The sequence below is a fragment of the Nelumbo nucifera genome, chromosome 4, assembly GCF_055504915.1.
Source record: "Nelumbo nucifera cultivar China Antique chromosome 4, China Antique-T2T, whole genome shotgun sequence".
Classification (NCBI taxonomy): Eukaryota; Viridiplantae; Streptophyta; class Magnoliopsida; order Proteales; family Nelumbonaceae; genus Nelumbo; species Nelumbo nucifera.
In genome coordinates, this window is record NC_142652.1 from 26053408 (window position 1) to 26064523 (window position 11116).

General features: G+C 38.4%; 1 protein-coding gene across 1 annotated transcript in view; it reads left to right on the plus strand.

Annotated features, from left to right (window-relative positions):
- SWEETIE (HEAT repeat-containing protein) overlaps positions 1 to 10586 on the plus strand; it is a 159011-nt gene extending 148425 nt beyond the window's left edge. Inside the window, exons 41-48 of the mRNA XM_010266889.3 lie at positions 625 to 722; positions 849 to 945; positions 1118 to 1253; positions 4487 to 4794; positions 4888 to 5034; positions 5116 to 5280; positions 5361 to 5486; positions 9235 to 10586. Of these exons, the coding sequence (XP_010265191.1) occupies positions 625 to 722; positions 849 to 945; positions 1118 to 1253; positions 4487 to 4794; positions 4888 to 5034; positions 5116 to 5280; positions 5361 to 5486; positions 9235 to 9684 (1527 nt within the window). The 3' untranslated portion in view covers positions 9685 to 10586. The remainder of the gene's footprint in view (positions 1 to 624; positions 723 to 848; positions 946 to 1117; positions 1254 to 4486; positions 4795 to 4887; positions 5035 to 5115; positions 5281 to 5360; positions 5487 to 9234) is intronic.
- The last annotated feature ends 530 nt before the right edge of the window (positions 10587 to 11116 follow it).

An 11116-nucleotide genomic window follows, 5' to 3' on the forward strand; every position in this document is an offset into this window, starting at 1 on the left:
CAAACCAGAAATTATTGGGCACCACTCTCAATCTCTGATTTAAGCTCTAAATCAGGAACCAACCTGTTTCTCCGATTCTTCCTGGTCACCAGACAGCTCTCCAAGAGATTTGAATCTTGGGCACCTTCTTCAATCCCTAATGACCTCCAAGAACCAGGCGACTCAAGCTGAAGCTTCCAGCCCTAGAACAACTCTCATGTAATCGGCTGGACAACACCTACATGAGAGCCCAAGCCAAGTTTAGGCCTGCTCTGATACCAAGAAGAAAAACAGCAGAAATCCTTCTTCTAAGGAAGAGAAGATGAAGAAGAAGATGGCGGCAATAAAGGTTCAGAGGAAGAGAGTTTTGAACCCTTAATCTCTCCTCTTACCCCCTAACACTATTTTATTAAGTTAAACTTTAATAATTTACAAAGAGGCCCTTAGTTGGGCAAGAAATTAAAAGAACATAACATAGAAAGAATAGGCCCAGAATAAGGCCCATTACAGTAAAGAACATAAAAAATAAGAAAGGATAAACAGCCTATGGGCCATTCAGCCCATCTTCTCTACATGCTGTATAGCAATAATTATTGGGTGCTAATCAAATTTTATGTTGTTGCTGTTTACTTCTTGTTTGAACAGTTAGTGCAGTTTTGTCCTGAAGATTACTTTGAAACTGATACTTTTGCATTCCTGGCAATGGAGCTCTGTGTATCCTATCTATATAAAACATTTCAGAGGTAGACTTTCTTCCATAAAAAATCTACTTTCTCTGTATACTAACTTGTTTAAAGCATCTAAAGGACTAGCCCCAACATCATTTCTAACAGTAACACCTTGACTGGGGGTTTCTATAATTTTTGCAGAAACAATGCAGCTTCAGTAGAAGATCCAATATGTAAAGATTTAGTTTCTGAATTATTTATTATAGCTGAGACACTAGTAAGGCGATTTGAACTTAAGGTATGGTAGGAGCTTCCATACTTGTGTTGTTCTTTTTAACTAAGATCCATCTCCAGATTAACTTCTCCTCACATGTATTCGTGATATTGCATCTTTTTTCTTGTTATCACTTGTTATTGTCTCAGATATCCATTGATATCTCATAAATAAACTTTGCAATTTTGAGGCACAGAACAAATTGAAATCAATGCTGGGATTTGAGTTAACTAGTTACAATTGTCTTAGAGGAGCTTCAACTGAAGCTTGCTTTTCAAAAGTTAATGACTTCATCCAAAGTACCGGTTCATTATTCAAGAAATATGTTGAAGGTAAGCATCTAACCAAATGCATTACATCCTTTGTTTTTTGGCTATTTAACTGATATTGCTGCTAGTGTTGCATGGATTCTCCTAAATGGATGGAGTCTTTGTTGGGCACCATTGGATTCCTATACTCCCTTTATTTTAATCTCCTGGTTTATTTCTTATATCTATTCCTCATCCTACAACCATGGTTAATGTGCTTGAAAAATGTAAGAGAGATGTTCTATTGCTCAAGCCTGAAGAATAAAAGAAGTATCACTTGGTTGATTGGGAATAAGTTTGTACTGTCAAGGACAATGGTAGGCTTGGTTTGCAAGCCATTAGATTAATGGGAAAATAGTAGGAAAATTATCCAAGACAAAACAGAGATCTCGGAGGTTCAATCCGCCCTCATCGCCAGTGAATGCCTACCATCATCATCAACGGTGTTACCAGCAGCGGCAGATATGTTACTGGCAGCAGCAGATCTAGTAAAGGTAGAAGATGAAACCAGCAGCTCCAGATCTGTTACCGGCAGAGGCAGATCTAGTAAAGGTAGAAGACGAAATCAGCAGCAGCGATTACCAGCATATGCATGAGGGAGGATGAAGAAGACGATCTGTTACCGGCGGTGGTGGCGATTACCAGCAGCGGCGATGAGGATGAAGACGATCTTGAGTTTTCTCGAGTTTTTCCACCGGGGTCGCACGGTTTTGGTGCAACCCCGAATCCTTGATTTTGGGATCTCGCATCCCACCTTTTTCTCACCCCATCCCCCTCTTTCCCTCAAAACAAATATGAGAAAAGGGAATATTTTTGGAATATTCCCTTTTTCTCATCCCCATCCCACAAACCAAACGGAGCCTTAGGGGTTGAACTTCAACTTTTTGGATTGCAATAATACTACTTTTAAGCCCCTAGGCAAATTTCTGTATATGATGTGTATTTGGCATTGTTAACAGGCCATACTTATTTAGGCCCTTTTTATCCATTACTATTAATGGAAATATACTTTACCTACCAAAAATAAAAGAGGATTATTGATACTTGGCTAAGAAAAAGGCTGTAATCCAAGAAACCAAGTAGTCTGTCGAGGAACTCAAAGCCCAAAAAAATAAATTTGCTTTCCTTCGTATGAAATTATTATAAGAATTAAAGATCCAAGTACTTGTTATATAGTAAAAGAAAATTTCATTAAAAAGAAAAAAGTGATACAATCTAAATATCTGCTAAGGCAACACCTCCAAACAAACTAAAGCAATACAATTCGCCCATAGGCCAATCAATGTGAGTTATCCAAAATACAAATTTGAGCCTGAAACTCCCTAGGTTAACCCCCACTGATCCTCTTGCTTATTGTCAAGCTTTGCCTATTTGACCAAGAAAACCTGAAGCCAGTTCGACCTCCTCCATCTTTCCTCTCTTCAATCTTCAAACATGCCCAGATACCAATTCCATCTTAAATTTTCAGCCATCTCCTTCCCTATTAAATTTTCCAACTTCCTTTCACTCTTCCTCAGGAATTTCTTCTTCCTTCTCCTTCCTCCCATATCTCACCCCCTTCTCCAACTGCTTTCTTTTTGCTATATTATTCCCTTCTACTTATTTCGAATTGTTCAATTGCCTTCCTCACCATCCCTCCCCCCCCCCCCCCCCCCCCCCCCCCCCCCCCCCCTCCTAGAAAGAAGATGCCAAAAGACTTCCTAGTCGCCACCTGTCTGTCCACTAGCTGATCAATACCCACCTTCCCCTTCTCAGTGTTCTCTTCCCCTGTAACCTCTGTAGCTTCAGTTCCCACTATGGCTCATTGTACTACCGACCTTTTCTTTCTATTGTAAAGCCTCTGTTGATCGTCCTCCACTTTTTTCCTCTTTAAAATCCTTCCGCCTTCATCCCTGCCATCATACCACCGACCCCCCCCCCCCGAATCTTCTTCCCTAACAGAGCCACCCCCACTCCCAAGTACTTATGGGGGTTATTGCTTGATTTAATGGTAAAAATCTCGGGCTGACAATCTGAGAACATGGGTTTGAGTCTGAGAGCAGACATTCTGTGTGATAAAAATCCAAAGGTTAGGTCCATATCCCATCTACGTCCCCCCCCCCCAAAGATCCCAAATAGTTGGGCCTCAAACATTGGGTAATGGTCTTTTTTTATCTAAAAACTTGACTTAAATTATTTATGATGGTAGAAAATAGAAATCTTGAAAAAGTCATTTGACTGTCTTAGTTTGTATATTTAAGAAAAAAATTGTGTAATCAGAATACAATTTTTTTTCCTTTAACAAATTAATGAAATTTTATTTCTACGAAAGAAGAGAGGTACCTTATGCTAGTTTTACTGTAGGAGAGAGCATCCTATGAGGTATGAATACAGATTTTTGCATTTATCAAAAAATTAAGAAATAAGAGAGAGAGAATAAAAATAAAAATTGCTATAGTGATACAGCTAGCAAGGCCCAGCATTTTGCATTCCCAAGAATATGTAATCTAATTACAATTTCCCAGCCCTGCAGCATGCCCCAATAGAGAACTGCTATAACTGCTTCTTCTCTGGCTGAGGATTCTGCTGAGGAATTTGCAGACACTTGAACCAATTGAATGAGGTTTTCCTGCTGGATGTCACAGAAGCTAACTCTTTTTTATCTTCCAATTTTAAAAGTCCAGGTCGTCCTTAGAATATGTCCATGGGTCCTTCACTCTCTTGATGACATAGAATTTTATCTGCAATTTGATGATATACTCATTTGGATTGCCTCATTATTTCAACTTCCGTTATGTTTGCTTCATTAGTTCACCTCATGTAAACCATCTTCATCTATGCCTTACCCAACTATACAGGTCGGGCACATGAATCGTGTTTTTTCATTCCATTCTGTTTAGTGGTGGTATTTAATTATTTTTTCCATGATGGTTCTGTTGGGTTTTTTTTTTGTGAATATAAACTGCATTTAATTTATTTCTGTCCTGTTTATTGAACCTAATAAATAGGTGTTCTTTTGACTAGACTTCCAACATTCTTAGTTATAGCTTTAATCTCAGGGCTAGTATGTAGCCTATTCCATTTCATCTACAATTAGTTTTCTAGGTCAAAGAATTTGATGTTTGTAATATTACAACTTTAAATAAACTGTTTGTTGAGAGTTCCACAATATGATAGATTTCCCCACTCTTGTGATTAAAATTGATTTAGATTTCATCTTTGATCAGCTTATCTTAATAAGTCCAATGTCTTTAAGTTGGTATAATATCTTAATGCAGACGGAGTGAAACATTGTGATGATATTATCAGCCACTTGAGAACAATTCTTGGAATATGGTACAACTCAATCATTGGCTTAACCAGGGACTGCATCAGGGGCATACATTTGCTAGAGAATAAGAGATCTGGCACATGCAAACTGTTGCAAACGAAGCTTGCATTTTGCTTTGAACAAACATTTTCACTTGCCAAACTGGTTCATGAAATTGAAGATCTTGTAGACAAAAAGGATAATGACATGTTTTTGACTATATACAAGCATTGTACCAAGTGCATCCAAAGTATCATTACCAACTCTGATATACAAGTAAGCTTTATATTAATGCTTTTGATATCCAAGATGGATTGCTTTCATTAGCAAGCATTCAAGGGCATCTGTTAGAAACATTGCTGCTTACAGGTTCAGGTGGTTGGATTGCAAGCTCTGAAAAACATTGCCCAGAGAGAACTTGGCCAAGTGTCAGACACTAAAAAGACTTCCTTTCTCATGTTCTTCACAGGAGAAGTGTTTTCTGATATCTTTACCCTAATCCAGAAGATATTGAAGGTATTTTCTGTTTGAAGTTTACCAGACTGCTACTTAGATTCATAAAGGGCCTCTGAAGGTGATTGTTTTTTCTCTTGACAGAAACCCATAAGCAGGGAATCAGTGGTTATCACTGCTGAATGCTTGAGATTGTTAGCCCTCCTGCAGACACTGTCAAAGACAAATGAATGTCAAAAATGTCTTATGAGTCTACTTATGGAAGCTATAGTCATGGTTCTTTCTGTTACAACTAATGATCATTCACAGGTAGCATTGACATTTCCAACAGAACTAATTTGCTTGTGTCTTTTATGCCAACATTCATTTCCTTGTATGTGCAAACCCAGGAACTCATTGAAATAAGAAACAATACAATGAAGCTTGTTTCTCATCTTGCTCAAATCCCTTCATCAGCAATTCACTTCAAGGATGTTCTGTTGGCAATGCCCATGGAACGTAGGCAGCAACTTCAGGTGCTTTTTTTTGCTAACAAGTTTGAACATATTACCTACTTGCAAATCTAGATTAGACAGTAGAGAAATAAGTTTGCGGATTTTCTAATCTAATTCTATTGCATGGTTGGTGCTGTTTAGCATATCAAAACATAATATTTGAACCAAAAGAACCCCGTAATTATGGCCTAGTATTGAGCTCCATTTGACCTCCAAAAACCTCATTTCTTCTAATGTTAAAGGAGGCAGAAGAAAGTTTACTTCGATATGTTCTGCTCTAGTTTCTGCTCATTTTGTTTGTTTTCACCTCCTACATCAAAACAAATGCAGCCTAAGAGTAAAAGCTACAAAGAAGTACCACATAAATTATTCACCAAGGGGAACACACCGGGGGTGAGGATAGGCAGTATCAATTGGAGTTCATTCCAGCAAGGGGAACAACGAGGGGAGTACTATTGGTTTGGGACCCATCTGTGCTGGTGGCAAAGAAGGTAGAAAAGGGGCAGTTTTCTATCTCTGCTCAGTTTCTTCTGGTGGAGAGTTTTAATTGGGTAATGACTGGTGTATATGGGCCAACAGAAAATGGGAGGTCTCAGGATTACTAGGAGGAATTGAAGAAGATAAAAGAACTGTGGGATTTTCTCTGGGTGATTGAGGTGGATTTCAACATGATCAGGTTTTTACGGCTCCGTTTGGCGCATCTTTCCACGTGGTCTTTCGGCTGTTTACAAGCCGGGCGGACCGCAGCGTGGTCTTTTTCCGTTTGGTTCGTAAGAGATCTAGCCGCCAAAAGTCGGTGCGCTGGAAAGACGCAAGAAGCCCATTTTGGGCTGATTTCGGGAAGCTCCAAATGGAGCTTTTTGCATCTTTCTCACTTTATTCTCATGCAGAAAGACACGGAAAGACATGCGGTAGACAAACTAGCTTCGGGCTGCTCAGATCTTCATGCAAAAGCTCAATGCGTCTTTTGACTATCAGAGCTACCAGAAGATCTTCCCAAAAAGACTTGCCAAATGGCCCCTACATGAAAAGAGGGGAGGGCAGAGAAATTGCAGGGGAACAAGAGGTTTTGCACAGTTCATGAGCCGGGGGGAATTGGTGGATTTACAACTTATTGGGGCTAGATATATGTGGTCAAACAACTGGGATGACCCCATTGTAGAAAAGCTGTATCATTTTGTTGTCTCCACAACCTGGGAAGATTATTTTCCTCGCTTGTCCCAGGAAGCCTTACCTGACCACTACCCTATTCTACTAAATTGTGGAGGAGTCTCTTCTGTTAAAATCCCTCCTTTTCGTTTTGAACATATTTGGTTTGAAGAGGAGGGTTTGGTTGATAAATTGAAGAGGTGGTTGGAGGAGTATCAAGTAGTAGGGACAGCAAGCCATATTTTTAGTAGGAAGCTAATAAACTTGAAGACAGAACTAAAGGAATGGAGCAGGCAGACTTTCAAAGCAGTGGGTGAAAAGAAAGAGTGCCTTGAAACAATTTCAAGGGTGGATAGGCCTGAAGAGATAGGGGTATTGACGAGTGAAGAGAAATTGAGGAGGATCAATGCTAAGAAGGAATTTGACAAAATCTGTTATCAAGAAGAGATAAAATGGAGACAGAGGTCCAGGTGTTTATGGTTAAAAAATGGGGATAAAAATACCTTCTTTCATAAATTGGCAACTGCAGAAGAAGACAAAACTGTATCAAGATGTTAGAGGTAGAAGGGGAGGTCAGGGAGGTCATTGAGGAGGAAAATAGGCTACAGGGGACACTGAAGACAAAACTGTATTAAGAACTCACTCTGTTCTTGCAGCCAAAGAATGTGTTGGGAGGTTAAGAGCGAGGACACTGAAGAAATTTGTTTTGGATTCCTGGAAGGTGAGAACAATGTTTTAAAATGCAGAGGCGTGACGCGAGGCATTCCACTACCTAGAGGCGTGAGGCATAGTTCAGAATGCAAGAGGCATAAGCCTCCTTAAGGGGAAGGGGGGGGTAAGGAGGGAGGAAGGGGAAGAGAATGAAGAGGAAGGGGGGATCTCATTTTTTCTTTATTTTTAATAAGAATCTTTTATATTAAGAAGAATAAAGATGCATAACATTAGTTGAAAGCGTGCCTCCAGGCGTACGCCTCCCACGCCTTTTAAAACACTGGGTGAGAATGAGAAGATTAGAAGAAATGCTTCGATTTTGTAGGGGATGAAGTGAAGGAAATCTTTCATTTTGCGAGGAAGCATTGATGCTCTATTCTTCTTTATCGTCTGTAGAGGTGAGTTTGGTTCTGTTCATTAGCCTTCCTCCGTTGGATGGTCAATGTAAAAAAAGCAAAGAGTAGATTTTAGTGGGGCTGAGTCCTATCTGTATCTTGTAAATTCTCAATAAACATATCAAGTTTCTGTTTTTGTTGTTTATATAAGAAATCTTCATTTTGATCATCTGAATTGCCAATCAAGGAAAGAAAAAAAATTGTATTCCATTGAATTGTAACTTATCTTATTTCCTAAAGAAAACAAAAGAAAGGGAAGACAAATTAAAAGAGAAAAACTGAAGACAGAGAAACTGTTCTGTAAGAGTTCTGAATAATTGTTTTTATTTCTTGGAACACCATAGACAAAACTTAATTCTAACTGAGCTGCACAAGTGCTTGACTACCTAGACTATGATCAATATTAATTGTTTGCTCTGGAAATTCGCCTGGGTATCCAAGACGAAGGGAAGCTTAGGTCTTGGTGGGTGGAGTTTAGCATCCAGTTCTAAATATCCATTATTCATTGAAGCACTATGAAGAAGATAAAAAACAAGTGCACTAGAAATGCAATTCTTTCCATGAGCACATCTCTGTTTTTCTCAAGAAAACAGGGGTCATTCAAATTTGAAAGATAGAGAGATTTAGACCTCAACATTCGTTGTATTAAGCATTTGGAATGCATGAACGAATCAGAAAGGGGAGCAGGGGGAAAGACAATAAAGAGTATAAAAAAGTAAGATGATTTCATAAATTAAAGAAAAGGGTAGTTTGGGCATTTAGAAAGCTTTAAATAGTCAGACGAGAATCTTTTTTGAAGTTAACTGACAACGTTAACGAGGGGGGGGGGTATTTGTCTACCGGCTGAAGTTCAGGGGGGTCTTTGTCATTGACCCCATAGTACAAGGGGGTCTTTGTAATTTACCCTAATTTTATCTTTTTTACTTTGAGGCTTACACCTTGCCTCTACAAGACCTGAGCACGCCTCCACTTTTAGCCTTCTAAAACCTTGCCTATAATACAGTACCCCACTCCCCTTGTATTGTTTCAAATTCCCCCACCTGTCACTATTTCCAACTGTAAAACAGAAAATTTGCCCACTATCTATCTATGGTACTCTGTTTTCATTTTTTTTGATAATGTAATGGGTACAAGCATTTAATCCCAGATAGTTGAACCAGTGAAACCATTGGAAAGACAAGTGGTCCAGCCAACAGTTGGGTTTTAAATATTCTTTAAAACAAAAGTTGGAAAATTTATTGCAGTAAATGTTTGCTACATAATGGTGTTCTGTTACAGTTTCTTCTCCTGTTCGAATGCTGATTGGGCCTTTATACAATTTTGTAATCCAAGCTAGTTAAACTGTTAAACAGATCAGTTATAAAGTTATGAAATAAATGAGAACAAACTAGGCAGCTCTCTTACTAATTCTTTTAGTATTGGCCAATAACCAGCTATACTTCATAATTACTAAGCAGAACTGATTCTTTACAAAGACCAAAACAAATTTTTAACCCATGTAAGTATAATTTCAGGACATTATTCGCGCTTCCGTTACAGAGGATCAGAATGCATCACAGACAAAACCCACAACTTCACCACCAATCATAAAGTTACCACTAAAGACAGAGCAAGGTATAGATAAATGCTCCCAAGCTTTTTCTTTAGCATCTTTTACAACACGATCAGACAAGGACAACATGGAGGAAGAAGATGATTGGGATTCTTTCCAGTCTTTTCCTACTGCTACTGAGTCTTCTGCTAATTCCAAAGGTGATGGCACTGTAGAAGTGCCTACATTAGTTGACAATTCTTCTACTTTAGATTGTAATTTTGACGCAAAAAATGATCTTCAAGAGCATTCCAGTTTTCGTTCAGTAGAGGATGTGAAAGAGATCACCACTGAGGGTGTGGATTCTAGTGAAGATGAAAATGGTCCTGTAGAACCATGCAGCAGTCACCATCAGGAGGTAATAGAAGAGTAGCAAGAAGCAAAAATGAAAATATCCTGGTGTTATCTGATCTTCAACCTGTCAAAAATGAGTGTAGTAATCAAGAGAAATCTAGTTCCAGGAAGGATGATGATAACCATCACCAAGAGAAGGGTTCTAGTCCAGAAGCTGCAACAAAGCAAAATGAGGGAATGAAGGTAGTGATCAAGAACCAGTCAAAAAGCATAGTATTTAATTATAAATTACCAAAACCAGGAAATGTTTGTTTTTACTGGACATTGTTATTACCCTGGGCACCTAAGAAAACATTCCTCATCACACTTGAAGGAAAGGAGAAAGGTTATGCGATCTCTTGACATGCCTTCTTTCTGGAGGGAGTCTCAACCAAATATATTCAACTAAGATGCAGCAGTTAATTTGGTAATGACGGTATTTGTAAAAATTCAGATCTTTTGGTGCCGTATTCTTTCTTGTGAACGGAAGTATATTGGATTATGGGCCTTGGTTTCTGTTTTCCATCCAATGCCTTTTAAAAAAGGACTGAGCTAATTCGCATGAAGAGCTGATGGCCGATTAGTCTCTCTTGACCATTAAAAGTACAGATTTAACTTGCCTGAAGGTTGCAATTTTTGAGATCGAATCCATCAACTTGAACATATCGAAAAGATAGAATGAATCTGCAAACTCGAGGAGAAATCGGGAATTCAGAGTCAATTTTTTACATTAATTCTCTAAATGTTTGTTGTATTTTTATTGTTTTACTCTGTCTCTGTTATTTGATAATTTTTAGAGACACGACTCTACGTGTGAAGTTGATTAATTAGTTGTCAAAATAATCAATATTTACATAGTTTACCTTTTTCCTCAACAATAGACACATTCGCTATTTTGAAAGTGTAATAACAAAAAATGCTTAATTTTGTTTTTGATGTTAATTTTGGTTTTTTTTTAAATAAAACATTATAAACAAAATGGTAGCCAATTTAGGTCAATTAGTCCAGTCTAGACCAGGTTGAGAATGATCATAGGTCAGGCCCAGACCAGGCTTAGCACTTATTATAAGAGTTATAGCCTGGACCTGGCCTAGACCAGGCCTAAAATATAAGCCTGAGCCTAGGTCTATACAGGCCTGAGCCCAGGGTGGGTTTAGGGCTTAAAGCATCAAATAATAGTGTATGGGTTGGGTTTGGCTTGGCTCGAGCCTATGACACAAAATAAGGTATTAACTTCAAAACATTGATGTCCATCTAGAGAACAATGTAATGTATTTACTAGCGAGTGCCCCTTGTGATGCACGGTTTCAGTTAAGTGAAATTGAAATAAAGGTCTTAGCCAAATCGCTTTGAATCCAGCCCAAGTTGAACCCCCATTGAGAGTGATCAATTTCCTATGCACTCTTTTTCACTATTAATTAATTTTAAATTTTTATTTATACAGAAATAAATAATTTTTATAAAACATTTTA